The following is a 15,546-nucleotide window of genomic DNA, read 5'->3' as shown; positions in this document are numbered from 1 at the left end:
CATTGAAGCTGATGCAAAGAGGTGGGAGGGACTATGGCCGTGTGGAGCAGTGAATATTTATTTTCTTTAACCCCTTCACGACATGCACCGTACTTGTACGGCACATGTCGTGTCTTACCCTTTGAACAGCTGACATGTGCCCCTAACAGCTGCGGGTGGAATTGCGATCTCTGACAGCGGCATTTAATGCGATTGCGCCGGAAGCGTGTCACTAAAACCGCCCATGTCACATGATCGCGAGTCACCGATGGGTGGGTATGACAACCAGAAGTCTCCAGCAGACCCCTGTCGTTGTCATTGCCAGATTGCTATGAGCACCACCCATCTGTCGGTGCTCATAGCAAGTGAGCATTTCTGCCACACACAGGCGATCTGATTATCGCCTGTGTGTAGCAGAGGCGATCAGAAGATTGCAGCTTCTAGTCTCCCATGAAGTCTATTAACCCCTTAATCCCATATGACGTACTATCCCGTCAAGGTGACCTGGGACTTAATTCCCAGTGACGGGATAGTACGTCATATGCGATCGGCCCCGCTCACGGGGGGAGCGCGGCCGATCGCGGCCGGGTGTCAGCTGACTATCGCAGCTGACATCCGGCACTATGTGCCAGGAGCGGTCACGGACCGCCCCCGGCACATTAACCCCCGGCACACTGCGATCAAACATGATCGCAGTGTGCCGGCAGTATAGGGAAGCATCGCGCAGGGAGGGTGCTCCCTGCGTGCTTCCCTGAGACCCCCGGAGCAACGCGATGTAATCGCGTTGCTCCGAGGGTCTCTTACCTCCTCCTCCCAGCAGCAGGCCCGGATCCAAGATGGCTGCGGCATCTGGGTCCTGCAGGGAGGTGGCTTCACTGCGCCTGCTCAGAGCAGGCGCCGGGAAGCCTCCAGGAGCTGTGCACGTCAGATCACCGATCTGACACAGTGCACAGCAAAGTGTCAGATCGGCGATCTTACACTATAACATCATGCCCCCCCAGGGGCAATGTTATAGTGTGTGTAACAAACAAAAAAATAAAAAAAATAAAAAAATTCACATGTGTAAAAAAAAATAAATAAATGAAACTTCCCCAAAAAAATGCAAAAAAAAAAAAAAAATACATATTGTTCCTATAAATACATTTCTTTAAATAATAATAAAACAATAAAAGTACACATATTTAGTATCGCCTCGTCCGTAGCGACTCGACCTATAAAACTGTCCCACTATTTAACCCCTTCAGTGAACACCGTAAAAAAAAAAAAAAAAAAAAGCAAAAAACAACGCTTTATTATCATACCGCCAAATAAAAAGTGGAATAACACACGATCAAAAAGACGGATATAAGTAACCATGGTACCGCTGAAAAGGTCATCTTGTCCCGCAAAAAACGAGCAGCGTCATCAAAGAAAAAATAAAAAAGTTATAGTCCTCAGAATAAAGTGATGCAAAAATAATTATTTTTTTCTATAAAAGTTTTTATTTTATAAAAGCACCAAAACATAAAAAAATGATATAAATGAGGTATCGCTGTAATCGTACTGACCCGAAGAATAAAACTGCCTCATCCATTTTACCAAACGGTATAAACGCCTCCCCCAAAAGAAATTCATGAATAGCTGGTTTTTGGTCAATCTGCCTCACAAAAATCGGAATAAAAAGCGATCAAAAAATGTCACGTGCCCGAAAATGTTACAAATAAAAACGTCAACTCGTCCCGCAAAAAACAAGACCTCACATGACTCTGTGGACCAAAATATGGAAAAATTATAGCTCTCAAAATGTGGTAACGCAAAAAATATTTTTTGCAATAAAAAGCGTCTTTCAGTGTGTGACGGCTGCCAATCATAAAAATCCGCTAAAAAAAACGCTATAAAAGGAAATCAAACCCCCCTTCATCACCCCCTTAGTTAGCGAAAAATTTAAAAATTTAAAAAATGTATTTATTTCCATTTTCCCGCTAGGGCTAGGGTTAGGGTTGGGGCTAAAGTTAGGGTTGGGGCTAAAGTTAGGGTTAGGGTTTGGATTACATTTACGGTTGGGATTAGGGTTGGGATTAGAGTTAGGGGTGTGTCAGGGTTAGGGGTGTGGTTAGGGGTGTGTTTGGATTAGGGTTTCAGGTAGAATTGGGGAGTTTCCACTGTTTAGGCACATCGGGCTCTCCAAACGCGACATGGCGTCCGATCTCAATTCCAGCCAATTCTGCGTTGAAAAAGTAAAACAGTGCTCCTTCCCTTCCGAGCTCTCCCGTGCGCCCAAACAGGGGTTTACCCCAACATATGGGGTATCAGTGTACTCGGGACAAATTGGACAACAAATTTGGGGTCCAAGTTCTCTTGTTATCCTTTGGAAAATAAAAATTTGGGGGGGCTAAAAATCATTTTTGTGGGAAAAAAAAAGATGTTTTATTTTCACGGCTCTGCGTTGTAAACTGTAGTGAAACACTTGGGGGTTCAAAGTTCTCACATCTAGATAAGTTCCTTGGGAGGTCTAGTTTCCAATATGGGGTCACTTGTGGGGGGTTTCTACTGTTTGGGTACATCAGGGGCTCTGGAAATGCAACGTGACGCCTGCAGACCAATCCATCTAAGTCTGCATTCCAAATGGCGCTCCTTCCCTTTCGAGCTCTGCTATGCGCCCAAACAGTGGTTCCCCCCCACATACGGGGTATCAGCGTACTCAGGACAAATTGGACAACAACTTTTGGGGTCCAATTTCTCCTGTTACCCTTGTGAAAATACAAAACTGGGGGCTAAAAAATCATTTTTGTGAAAAAAAAAAAAAAAATTATTTTCACGGCTCTACGTTATAAACTGTAGTGAAACACTTGGGGGTTCAAAGCTCTCAAAACACATCTAGATAAGTTCCTTAGGGGGTCTACTTTCCAAAATGGTGTCACTTTTGGGGGGTTTTAATGTTTGGGCACATCAGGGGCTCTCCAAACGCGACATGGTGTCCCATCTCAATTCCAGTCAATTTTACATTGAAAAGTCAATCGGCGCTCCTTCCCTTCCGAGCTCTGCCATGCGCCCAAACAGTCGTTTACCCCCACATATGGGGTATCAGCGTACTCAGGACAAATTGCACAACAACTCTTGGGGTCCAATTTCTTCTCTTACCCTTGGGAAAATAAAAAATTGGGGGCGAAAAGATCATTTTTGTGAAAAAATGATTTTTTATTTTTACGGCTCTGCATTATAAATTTCTGTGAAGCACTTGTTGGGTCAAAGTGCTCACCACACATCTATATATAAGTTTCTTAAGGGGTCTACTTTCCAAAATGGTGTCACTTGTGGGGGGTTTCAATGTTTAGGCACATCAGGGGCTCTCCAAACGCAACATGGCGTCCCATCTCAATTCCAGTCAATTTTGCATTGAAAAGTAAAATGGCGCTCCTTTCCTTCCGAGCTCTGCCATGCGCCCAAACAGTGGTTTACCCCCACATATGGGGTATCAGCGTACTCAGGACAAATTGTACAACAACTTTTGGGGTCCATTTTCTGCTGTTACCCTTGGTAAAATAAGACAAATTGGAGCTGAAATAAATTTTTTGTGAAAAAAAAATAAAAGTTAAATGTTCATTTTTATTTAAACATTCCAAAAATTCATGTGAAACACCTGAAGGGTTAATAAACTTCTTGAATGTGGTTTTGAGCACCTTGAGGGGTGCAGTTTTTAGAATGGCGTCACACTTGGGTATTTTCTATCATATAGACCCCTCAAAATGACTTCAAATGAGATGTGGTCCCTAAAAAAAAAATGGTGTTGTAAAAATGAGGAATTGCTGGTCAACTTTAACCCTTATAACTCCCTAACAAAAAAAAATTTTGGTTCCAAAATTGTGCTGATGTAAAGTAGACATGTGGGAAATGTTACTTATTAAGTATTTTGTGTGACATATCTCTGTGATTTAAGGGCATAAAAATTCAAAGTTGGAAAATTGCGAAATTTTCAAAATTTTCGCCAAATTTCCATTTTTTTCACAAATAAACGCAAGTTATATCGAATAAATTTTACCACTATCATGAAGTACAATATGTCACGAGAAAACAAAGTCAGAATCACCAAGATCCGTTGAAGCGTTCCAGAGTTATAACCTCATAAAGGGACAGTGGTCAGAATTGTAAAAATTGGCCCGGTCATTAACGTGCAAACCACCATCGGGGCTTAAGGGGTTAAAGCAAGTAAAAAGTTTAAAAAAAAAAAAATTGAGAAAGATAAAAATATAAAATCTCCTCCCTTTTGCCCCATTCAAAATAAAACCATACCCCCCTCCACATATTTAGTATTGCTGCGTTCAGAATCGCCAGATCTATCAAGATAATAATAATAATATTTATATAGCACCATTAATTCCATGGCGCTGTACATGAGAAATAAAGACTTAATCGGTAAACGGCGTAGCGAAAAAAAGTCAAAATGACAGAAATACGTTTTCGTTTTTTTTGGTTGCCACAACATTGTTTTAATATGCAATAACGGGTGATCGAAAGATTGTATCTACACTATAATGTTACAATTAAAAATGTCAGCTCGGTGCGCAAAAAATAAGCCTTCACCCAGCCCCAGATAACAAAAAATGGAGATGCTACAGGTCTCGGACGATGACGAGTATTTTTATTTATTTTTTTAACTAACTTTGGAATTTTTTTTCACTACTTAAATAAAAAAGAACATACACACATTTAGTGTCTACGAACTTGTAATGACCTGGAGAATCATAATGGCAGGTAATAATAATAATCTTTATTTTTATATAGCGCTAACCTATTCCGCAGCGCTTTACAGTTTTGCACACATTATCATTGCTGTCCCCGATGGGGCTCACAATCTAAATTCCCTATCAGTATGTCTTTGGAATGTGGGAGGAAACCGGAGAACCCAGAGGAAACCCACACAAACACGGGAGAACATACAAACTCCTTGCAGATGTTGTCCAAGGTGGGATTAGAACCCAGGACTCCAGCGCTGCAAGGCTACAGTGCTATCCACTGAGCCAGCGTGCTGTAAGTTTTAGCATTTGGTGAACATGGTAAAAAAAAACAAACACAAAAAACAGTTGTAGGACTGCACTTTTTTTTTGCTATTTCACCGCACTTGGAATTTTTTCCCCGACTTCAAGTGCACGATATGGTAAATCCAATGGTGTCGTTCAAAAGTACAACTCTTCTCACAAAAAACAAGCCCTCACATGGCCATATTGGCGAAAAAATAATAAAAAGTTATGGCTCTGGGAAGCAGAGGAGCAAAAAACAAATGCAAAAATGAAAATGGGCTGCGGTGTGAGGGGGTTAATAGCGGGCACAGTGTTGACTTCAGCCGCTGGCTTCCAGCTGCGGCTGGCACAGTCATGTGTGCCCACTATTAAAGAGAATGAATATTTACTGCTCTCCACTCCCATGGGCATATAAGAGGATGGGGCGAAGGGACCGTGTACACGAGGGTGGGGACGAAGGGGCAAGTACACGAGGGTGGGGGCGAAGGGGCCGTTTATACCAGGGTGGGGACGAAGGGGCCGTGTATTCCACGGTGGGGAGGATGGGGCCTTGTATACCTGGATGGTGACATATACCAGGATGGGGGATATTACTACTAGCAGTGTCAGCAGCAGCCACCCCACAACAGTGTCATGACCACATTTTTGTGCTTCAATTTTGTATTCTATTTTCCTCCTCTAAAACCTAGATGCGTCTTATGGTCAGGTGCGTCTTATAGTCTGAAAAATAAGCTTAAACTGATATATCAAAATATATATATATTTTTTTTCTGTTTGTTAGATGTCAAATGCTGGAAACTGGATGCACTTACAATACCAGTCCAAGCTGCAGGCAAGGAAGGCTCTAAGTAAAGATGGCAAGATATTTGGCGATTGCATTATGATCGGTGTAAAACCTTGTATAGATAAGGTATTCGTCCTTCTTCGAGTTTTCACACACAGCTACAGATCTATATAAAACAGGTGCAGCAATGGAGGGTGGAAATGGATGGAAAACAAGTAGGTCAGACAGTGCACTGCTTAGGCACACCAAGGGTGCACCGAGCACCTGTGCTTGGTTTGATCAGTCATTTTATCCTGACAAACTCCTTTTTTAAGTTCAGAAGACTGAGGTGCAGCCCCAGACATGGCCACATATAGACTTGCTGGGTAAGTTACTGCAGGGAATCGGCCGCTGTGCTCCAGCAATCTCTCATGCCCTTTTGTCCTGCTGTTGGGCCCCCCAATTTAAGGATTTTGTAAAATCACAGAAAACCCTTTTTAAGTCTTTAAATATTGATCTGTAGGGTTACTGAGAAACAATCTTGGTAACTGCAGCAAAGTAAACACATGAGGGCTGTGAATGACATGTTGAATATAACCCCAATTCCATAAGTCACTAGATTTAAAGGGTCTTTCCTATATCAGCCTTTTGTGTCTGAGATGAAAGTAACTGTCTAGGCTCCAGCCACTGGAAGTGTTTTCTTCTCAAAATAATTTTCACACATAGATCCTGATCTATATAAAACAAGTGAAGTACTGGATGGAGATAGGTGAAAAATAGTGACGAGTGAGCATGCTCGGGTGCTAACCTAGTGTCTTCGGTGTGTTGAACAATATGTTCGAGCCCCCTCGCCTGCATGTGTCGCACTTATTCCACAGCCACAACACAGGCAGGGATTGCCTACCAGACACAGTCCTTGCGTGTGTTATGGCTGTTGAACAGCTGTCCTTCACTCATCACTAGTGGAGAACCATTAGCTGGGAATGTGCAGTGAACTGCGCAGTGACGCCAATGCCTGTGCTTGGTTTGAACAGTAGCCATTTATTTCTACATCTGTAGTCTTTCTGTATCTCCACTTCCAGGGCTCGGATGCCGCTATTTTGATCTCGGCCATAAAAGGCTGAGATAGGAATAATCTTTTAATAAAGGGATGTTTGTCTAGAATGTGTATCATCATTTCATTACTGGTATTCTTAACAGTCTGGACTTTAGATTAATCTATTGCGATCTTACTTTCAGAGTTTAATGGAAAGTACTGAGAAGGCGCCTGTGTCCTCAGTGTATTCATGCGTCACGCCTCGGGTAAAATCCATAAGCTCCCCTCGATCAGGAATGAGACCTCTTGCTGCAGCTTACAGGGCCTCAACTAGTCCCTACAAGGTATTTTTTTTCCACCGACCAGGCTCTTCATCTTTGATGGTGTGCTGTACACTGTTTCCACCTACTGACCAGCCCAGCCAAGGGGCATAACTTTACCAGTGAGGACCACCATAGTATTTCCTGCCTCCGAGCACTTAGAATTAGTGTTTTTCTCCTGCGACACACAGCTTACCAATACAATGAGTAGGTGGAGGATGCTTATATCCCATTATAATGGAATTGTGGAAAAGTCTTTACTGATGCATCCAAGGTTTCTTTAGGCTATGTGCACACCTTGCGGGGTCCTCTGCGGGTTCTCCCGCAGCGGATTTGATAAATCTGCAGGGCAAAACCGCTGCGGTTATCCCTGCAGATTTATCACGGTTTGTTTTGCGGTTTCCGCTGCGGGTTTACTCCTATACTATTGATACTGCATATGCAGCATCAATAGTAATAATAAAAAATGGTTATATACTCACCCTCTGATGTCCCGATCTCCTCGGCGCTGCACGCGGCGGTCCGGTTCCAAAGATGCTGTGCGAGAAGGACCTTCGTGACGTCACAGTCATGTGACTGCGACGTCATCGCAGGTCCTGCTCGCACAGCAACCCTGAGACCGGACGGCTGCGTGCAGCGCTGAGAGGTGAGTATATCATTATTTTTTATTTTAATTCTTTTTTTTTTTTTACACAAATATGGTTCCCAGGGCCTGGAGGAGAGTCTCCTCTCTTCCACCCCGGGTACCATCTGCACATTATCCGCTTACTTCCCGCATCGTGGGCATAGCCCCATGCGGGAAGTAAGCGGTTCAATGCATTCCTATGTGTGCAGAATCGCAGCGATTCTGCACAAAAGAAGTGACATGCTGCGCAATGTAAACCGCTGCGTTTCTGCGCGGTTTTTCCCGCAGCATGTGCACAGCGGATTGCGGTTTCCATAGGGTTTACATGTAACTGTAAACGCAATGGAAACTGCTGCTGACCCGCAGCTGCAGAAACGCTGCGGTTTCGCGGTAAAAACCGCTATGTGTGCACATAGCCTTAACCTTTCTCTTCTCTTCCTCTTTTCTGATAAAGCTATGCTGACCCCGCACATTGTGTACCCCAATACACTTGCACAGAGGATTACTTGGCCTTTGAAAACAACAAAGTAGATCTTGAAAGGAAGCTGCTTTTTTTCTGTATCTTCAGAAAATGACCTATTATTGAAATCAGACTTTTGTGACTAAATGTTTTTTGTTGTTGTTGTTTCTTTTTACATTGTTGGTAGGTCTCTTTTGTTTAGAATTGGTGATGAGCGAATGTGATAGGATAAGGTGTCATCAGAACATGCTCGGGTGCGAACCGAGTGTCTTCGGTGTGTTTGAAAAATAGGTTCGAGTCTCCGTGGCTGCATGTCTCACGGCTATTAGACAGCTGCAACACAGGCAGGGATTGTCTAACAAACGGGAAATATAATATTTTTCGAGCACGCCGAAGACACTCTGATAGCACGCAAGCGTGCTCGGATTAGACCATGTCGAGCACATTCGCTCATCACTAATTACAATCTTTATTTAAAAAAAATTAGTAACCTTGCAATTTTCACACTGAGGTTATTTTAGAACTCTTAATTTCCTGTTTCAGGAAACAACACATGTAAATTATCAACAATGATCAGACTCTAACCCCATCATTAGTATTGAAGCCTGAGTGTGTGCAGAAACCTGATTTAAATAGGTCATTTTCTGATAGGAATATGTATTTGGGTTATATGTAATATTTTTCTCAATGTTTGATTGTTTTTGCTGTATTGAAATGGAATTAGGCTCTTTTCCACCATCACTGATCACATCACTTCTGTATCCTGAATAGCATTTATGGGTTTTTTTATGGTGGGGAGGGGGTATAATGTGGAAAATCAGAATGTCTACAGAAAGTATTTTGAGATCAGTAGAGCTCTGAAGTTAAATGCTTGCTTCAGCTCTGCCTTTGCTTTATCTATGGAACGTCAAAAAGGCCAGGTGTACGACATCTGTACAAAATAATACTAAAATGAATTAAAAAAATGGTTCTAAAAAAAGAAAGCCTGCTAAAACAGAAACCTTTTTTTTTTTTTTTTCTTGCAGGTATTCATGAACAGACAGACCCCCAAAAAGGATAACACATTAGTATCTAAAGCTCTTGAATATCTCTTTGGATGGTAGTGGAATATATAAAGATAGATAGATACCTACATATTATCTGACATGAAATCAGAATAAACTTTTCCCTTTTTAGGTCTATTAGGATTACCATAATTATTAATATTTGCCAAATGCCAGAATAATGAGTGTTTTTAGCCATTTTTTTTAATTACTGCAAAGTAAAAAGTTTACATACACTAAGACTACTATGCCTTTAAACAATTCTGGACTGCCCATATGGTGATGTCATGTATTTGAAAGCTTGTGATAGTGGGTTTTTCTTTGGCAACACCTAAGTTAGAGACACACCTGTGGATGTATTTTAATGCACACCTGAAACACAATGCTTCTTTGTGTAGCATCATGGGAAAGTCTCAAGAAATCAGCCAAGATATCAAGAAGAGAATTGTGGACTTGCACAAGTCTGGTTCATCGTTGGGTACAATCTCAAGATGCCTGAAGGTGCCTTGTTCTTCTGCGCAAACAATTATATGCAAGTACAAACAATATGGGAATGTTCAGCCATCATACCGCTCAGGGAGGAGACAGGTTCTGTGTTTCAGAGATGAACGTGCTTTGGTCCAACATGTGCATATTAATCCAAGGACAAAAGCAAAAGAGCTTGTGAAGATAATGGCGGAAGCTGGTAAGATTGTGTCAATATTCACAGTGAAACGAGAACTGTATCAACATGGGCTGAAAGGCCACTTTGCCAGGAAGAAGCCATTACCCCAAAAGAAACATAAAGCCAGATTAATGTTTGCAAATGCACACAGGAACACAAAACACTTAATTTCTGGAGACATGTCCTGTGGTCTGATGAAACTGAAAATTAACTTTTGGGCATAATGACCATCGCTACGTTTGGAGGAAATAGGGAGAAGCTTGGAAGCCTAAGAACACCATCCCTACTGTGAGGCTATGTGCACACGTTCAGGATTTTTTGCATAATTTTCCTGAACAAAACCGGACTTTTTCTGCAGGAAATCCGCATGCGTTTTTTTTCGCGTTTTTTGCACGTTTTTGACGTGTGTTTTTCTGGAGCTTCCCAATGCATTAAATAGCGGGAAAAACGTGAAAAATCGGCAAAATTAATGAACATGCTGCATTTTTTACCGCAATGAGTTTTTTTCGCGGAAAAAAACGCATCATGTGAACAAAAATTAACGAATGCATTCTAAATGATGGGATGCATAATGTATGCGTTTTTATAGTGAAAAAAAATCCGCAACGTGTGCACACAGCCTGAAACACGGGGGGTAGCAGTATCATGTTGTGGGTTGTTTTGCTGCAGGAGGGACTGGTGCACTTCACAAAATTGATGACATCAGGAGAACAGAAGATTGTGGCAATACTGCAGCAACATCTCAAGACATCAGCCAGGAAGTTACAGCTTAGGTGAAAATGGGTCTTCCAAATGGACAATGACCCGCAGCATACTGCCAAAATGGTAACAAAGTGGCTTAACCCCTTAATGACCGCCAATACGTCTTTTAACTGACCTGAGATATAAGAGACTAGCCTGCCCATACAGGAGACAATCCAGCAGCTGTCGGCTGTACACTATAGCTGACAACTTGCTGCATCAGCCACGATCAGTGTTTGCACCGTCCAAATCTGTGTAACCCCTTAGATGCGGCTGTCAATAGTGACTACATCATTATAAATGGTTAACAGTGTGGGGGCTTCCTGTTTGTCCCCATTGGTGCCCTCAGATCATGATTGTGTGACTGATATTTGCCATGGGAATTCACGGCCAAATAGCGGCCTCAGAGTCTGACAGCTGTTGTAACTTGTTCAGAATTTAGAGGCATTTAGGTGGTAAAAACACACATTTTCATTTCTGTCATGCCACTTTGAATTAAAGGGAACCTGTCACCCCCAAAATCGAAGGTGAGCTAAGCCCACCGGCATCAGGGGCTTATCTTCAGCATTCTGTAATGCTGTAGATAAGCCCTCAATGTATCCTGAAAGATGAGAAAAAGAGGTTAGATTATACTCACCTAGGGGCGGTCCGGTCCGGTCCGGGGCCTCCCATCTTCTGAGGTGAGTACAATCTAACCTCCTTTTCCCATCTTTCAGGATACATCGGGGTCTTATCTACATCATTGCTTTAGATAAGCGCCTGTTGCTGGTGGGCTTAGCTCACCTTCGATTTTGGGGGTGACAGGTTCCCTTTAATTCCTGAAAATCACCCGAAGGGTTAATAAACTTCCTGACTGCAGATTTCAATATGTCAGGGGGTGCTGTTTTTAAAATGGTATAATTTGGGGGGTTTCCCCAATATATGGGACCCCTAAAAAACACTTCAAACATGGATAGGTCCGTAAAAAAATAAACTTTGTAAATTTCCTTGAAAAAATTAAAAATTACTGCTACATTTAAAATATAAGAACATTTTACAAATGGTGCTGATGTAAAGCAGACCTGTGGGAAATGTAATTTATTAAATGTTTGGGTGGCACAGTGGCTCAGTGGTTAGCACTGCAGCGCTGGAGTCCTGGGTTCAAACCCCACCAAGGACAACATCTGCAAAGAGTTTGTATGTTCTCCCCGTGTTTGTGTGGGTTTCCTCTGGGTACTCCGGTTTCCTCCCACATTCCAAAGATATACTGATAGCCCATTGGGGACAGCGATGATAATGTGTGCAAACTATAAAGCGCTGCAGAATGTTAGCGCTATATAAAAATAAAGATTATTAATGTTTTGCTGTGGAATGACTGGATTAAAGGGATAATCATTAAAAGTTTGAAAATTGTTATTTTTTTTGCATTTTTTTTCAAATTTCTGATATTTTTTAATAAATAAACACAAAACATATCGACCTAAATTTACCATTATCATAAAGTATAATGTGTCAAGAAAAAAACATTCTCAAAATCAATGGGATTTGTTGAAGCGTTCCAGAGTTATTACCACAAAGTGACACTGGTCATATTTCACAAATTTGGCTCAGTCACTAAGGGGTTAAGGATAACAAAGTCAATGTTTTGGAGTGGCCATCACAAAGCCCTGATCTCAATCCTATTGAACATTTATGGGCAAAGCTGAAAAGGCCGGTGCGAGCAAGGCGCGACCTACAAACCTGGATCAGTTTCACTAGCTTTGTCAGGAGGAATGGGCCCAAATTCTGACCAACTAATGTGAGAAGTTTGTGGAAGGATATCCCAAATGTCTGACCCAAGTCCAGAAAAATATTTAGAATTGAGAGTCCTCAGTGGTTGATACCATCTTTTCAGTTAGCCATTAAAAGGTAACAAATTGCAAGCTTTCCAGACTACATACGTCTCTTCATCAGGCAAAGACTAAAACAAATTCTGAAGAATCACATTTATGCACAACATGGTATAGAAAAAAAAAAAAAAACAAAAGGGGGAAAAAACCATGGATAAACCAGGTGACATGAAGCAGAATTACCATGGGTGATAAACAGTTATGTCCATAAATATTGGGCCAATTCTTAGATAAGGATTGTTTTATTGTCCTGTGATTAGGGTCTCTGTTGTGATGACCCCACATGGTCTGATGGGTCCTTCAGTTTAAGGGCAATGGTACCAAATACTAATGAAATGTATGTAAACATTTGACTTAGCAGTAAGAAATAAAAATGCCTTAAATCATTCTCATTATTCTGGCGTTTGGCAAGTATTAATAATTATGGTAATCCTAATAGACCTCAACGGGAAAGGTTTATTCTGATTTCATGTCACATGTGCATATGTGTCTTTTTATATAGTGTATGTAAACTTCTGGTTTCAACTGTATATATACCAAACTTTAATAACCTAAATTATTTTTATACTTTAACCAATTTTTACTTAGCTTTGTACAACAAAGAACAAAAGTCCGTTTTAAACAAAGGGAGCGGTACACGACTGTCACTTTATTAGGAAGGCTGTTGCAGACAAATCGGGTGAAGCCATTACAAGCATACCAAAGAAGATTCCCTCCTGCAGATGTCGTCCCAGAGAGCAGTGCCTCAGACACTTTGTCAAATCATTATCTGTAAAAGATATGTTCTGTTGTCTTTGCCTTATTTACTCAATGGATATTTCCAGATGATGTGTATGGAAATAATGTAGTTATGGTGTAATCTACCTGTCCATAGAAGCTTTGCTACATTAGTAACATTCATCCCTTCAAGGCTGATTTAGACAGGCTTAAAGGAATCGTCTGGCCTTAGGTCACACTCGCTGCAGACTTGTGAGTCCTCACATCGCGTAAAATGCGTGCTATGAAGATTCTCCTTTGGGAGCGGTGGGTACAAGAATGTGATATGAATACATTTGTGGTTATATGCCAAGTAGACAGGTGCAGTCTCTCTTAATACAAGACTAGTCTGAATGTGGCTGGAAGTATGCAAATTTAATTACAGAAATTGCATACTTACAGTCATGTGACCACCCGCACCCACCGCCAGTGTATGCGCAGTGAGAAGATTCATTAGTCTGCAGTCAGTGACTGCATATGTGTAGCCTAAGGCCAGACAACACCATTAAAAATATATATTCATTCTCAACAGCACATTGTCCTCTGCTGCCGAGAATTATGATTTATGCACACAAGAATTGTTCTCTGTTCATGCCAAGTGCGATCTCCCTGTCTAAGCAGGCCATCAAACAATAGGCTTACATGGAGCTGATCGATGGTCGTATAACGGCGACGGTCAGCCTGTCTACGTGCGCTTTTACTGGCAGAATGTTACAGATTACTTTTGTGATCTTTCTTTTGGAAGGGGTAGGGAAAGGTGCTGGCTCTTATTGAGCAAACCAGTTGTGTAGAGCCTTATTGGCAATGCTTTGTGGGAAAACATATGCAAATTAGTTTTCCCAGAGGGAAGAAAGCTGAGAATTTTCCTTTTGGGAGAATAATTTAGCACAGGAAGAAGCATTTTGTAGTGGCTGGCTGCATTAAAGAGTATATGTATAGATGCAATCGCCAATACTAAGATTGGTAGTTACTAGGGATGAGCGAATAGCTTTTGGATAACTCTTTTTCTGAATAGCTATAGCGCGTCCCGAATAACTGCAGCGCTCCCGATCATCTGCTGTTCGGCGCCGCAGCTGCATGTGTGGCGGCTGTGTGACAGTCACCATACACAGGCTGTCCATGCATTCGCTCATCCCTAGTAGTTACCATAAGGTAGCCAAATACCACGTGCCCCAGACAAAAAAAAAAAGCCTGACCATCAAAGCAAAAACACAAAATTATTCAGTATGGTCCGTCCTGTATCAAAACACATTTACCCTTTAGTGCATTATTGGAGATGGGGCTAAAGAGTGCAATATACATTTGATATAATATGGGCCGGAGAAAAATATGAATGGAGCTTTTTTTCTATTCATATCTAACTTGCAATGTTTTATGTAAGTATTCATGTTGAATCACTGTCTTGACCAACTACAGATTTTTTTTTGGGGGGGGAGGGGAGGGGGGGCAAATTGCTTAATATATTTAAAATGTGGGGAAAATAAAGGCATTAATAGCCACATTACTGATTTTTGTTTTCTTTTGTTTATTGATACTTAAAAAAAACATTTCGCCTCATCGGGGGACACAGCCTGTGGTGTATGCTGCTGCTGCCACTAGGAGGCTGACACTAAGTGATACAAAGAAAGTTCGCTCCTCCCCTGCAGGATACACCCTCCTGCTGGCTCTCAGCTCCTCCCCTGCAGTATACACCCTCCTGCTGGCTCTCCGCTAACCAGTTCTTGCTTAGTGTCTGTAGGAGGCACTTGGGTAGACCCCAACGGTTTTATGTTATTTTTTTACTTTTCTGTAAATTTTTATTTCTTAATAAACGGAGTGAAGGGGGCGATGGATCCTTTCAAGGTTCCGATCTTACCCGAATCATCAACAGGAGAGAACGCCGAGTATACCTCCCCGTACCTTCTCCTGCGACATGGGAAGCCATGCCTGAGCTCACTTCAGGGGTGACAGTTCCTTCACGGTCCCGATCTCCCCACACCAGCAGCAGGCGAGCACATGGAGTGTCGCCTCCATGTATCCTCTCCTGGAGCCAGGCCTATTGCCGGACAACTGGTCCTGTCCACCCGGGGGCTGAACTCCGTGGATGTATAGAGGCCCCTCTCTATGGCGTCCGAGCTGCCCCCACTGTCCCACCACGGTTAAAGCGGATGTAAACCAAGTAAGGAAGTACTGCACTCTTCCCCCTGTACTTAACACGACCAGTATCTCCTGCCTGGTCTTAAAGGCACATGACCCATATTCCCTGGTCTTAAAGGGAACCTATCACCCCGTTTTTTAAAGATTAGATAAAAATA

General features: G+C 42.0%; 1 protein-coding gene across 5 annotated transcripts in view; it reads left to right on the top strand.

Moving 5' to 3' along the window:
* Positions 1-13,764, top strand: part of LOC143775334 (nucleoporin NUP35-like) — a 58,112-nt gene extending 44,348 nt beyond the window's left edge. For 2 of the 5 annotated variants that reach the window (XM_077263343.1, XM_077263342.1), the window contains exons 7-9: positions 5,758-5,886; positions 6,979-7,119; positions 9,206-11,193. In XM_077263343.1, coding sequence (XP_077119458.1) covers positions 5,758-5,886; positions 6,979-7,119; positions 9,206-9,283 — 348 coding nt within the window. In that variant the 3' untranslated portion in view covers positions 9,284-11,193. Of the gene's footprint in view, positions 1-5,757; positions 5,887-6,978; positions 7,120-9,205; positions 11,194-13,084 lie in introns of those variants that run through there. The other 3 variants (XM_077263341.1, XM_077263344.1, XM_077263340.1) reach the window with 3 other exon arrangements.
* The last annotated feature ends 1,782 nt before the right edge of the window (positions 13,765-15,546 follow it).

This window comes from Ranitomeya variabilis, chromosome 5 (assembly GCF_051348905.1).
Source record: "Ranitomeya variabilis isolate aRanVar5 chromosome 5, aRanVar5.hap1, whole genome shotgun sequence".
In the NCBI taxonomy this organism is placed as follows: domain Eukaryota; kingdom Metazoa; phylum Chordata; class Amphibia; order Anura; family Dendrobatidae; genus Ranitomeya; species Ranitomeya variabilis.
The sequence above is the reverse complement of the archived record's forward strand: the minus strand, read 5'-3'. Positions and strand labels throughout refer to the sequence as shown.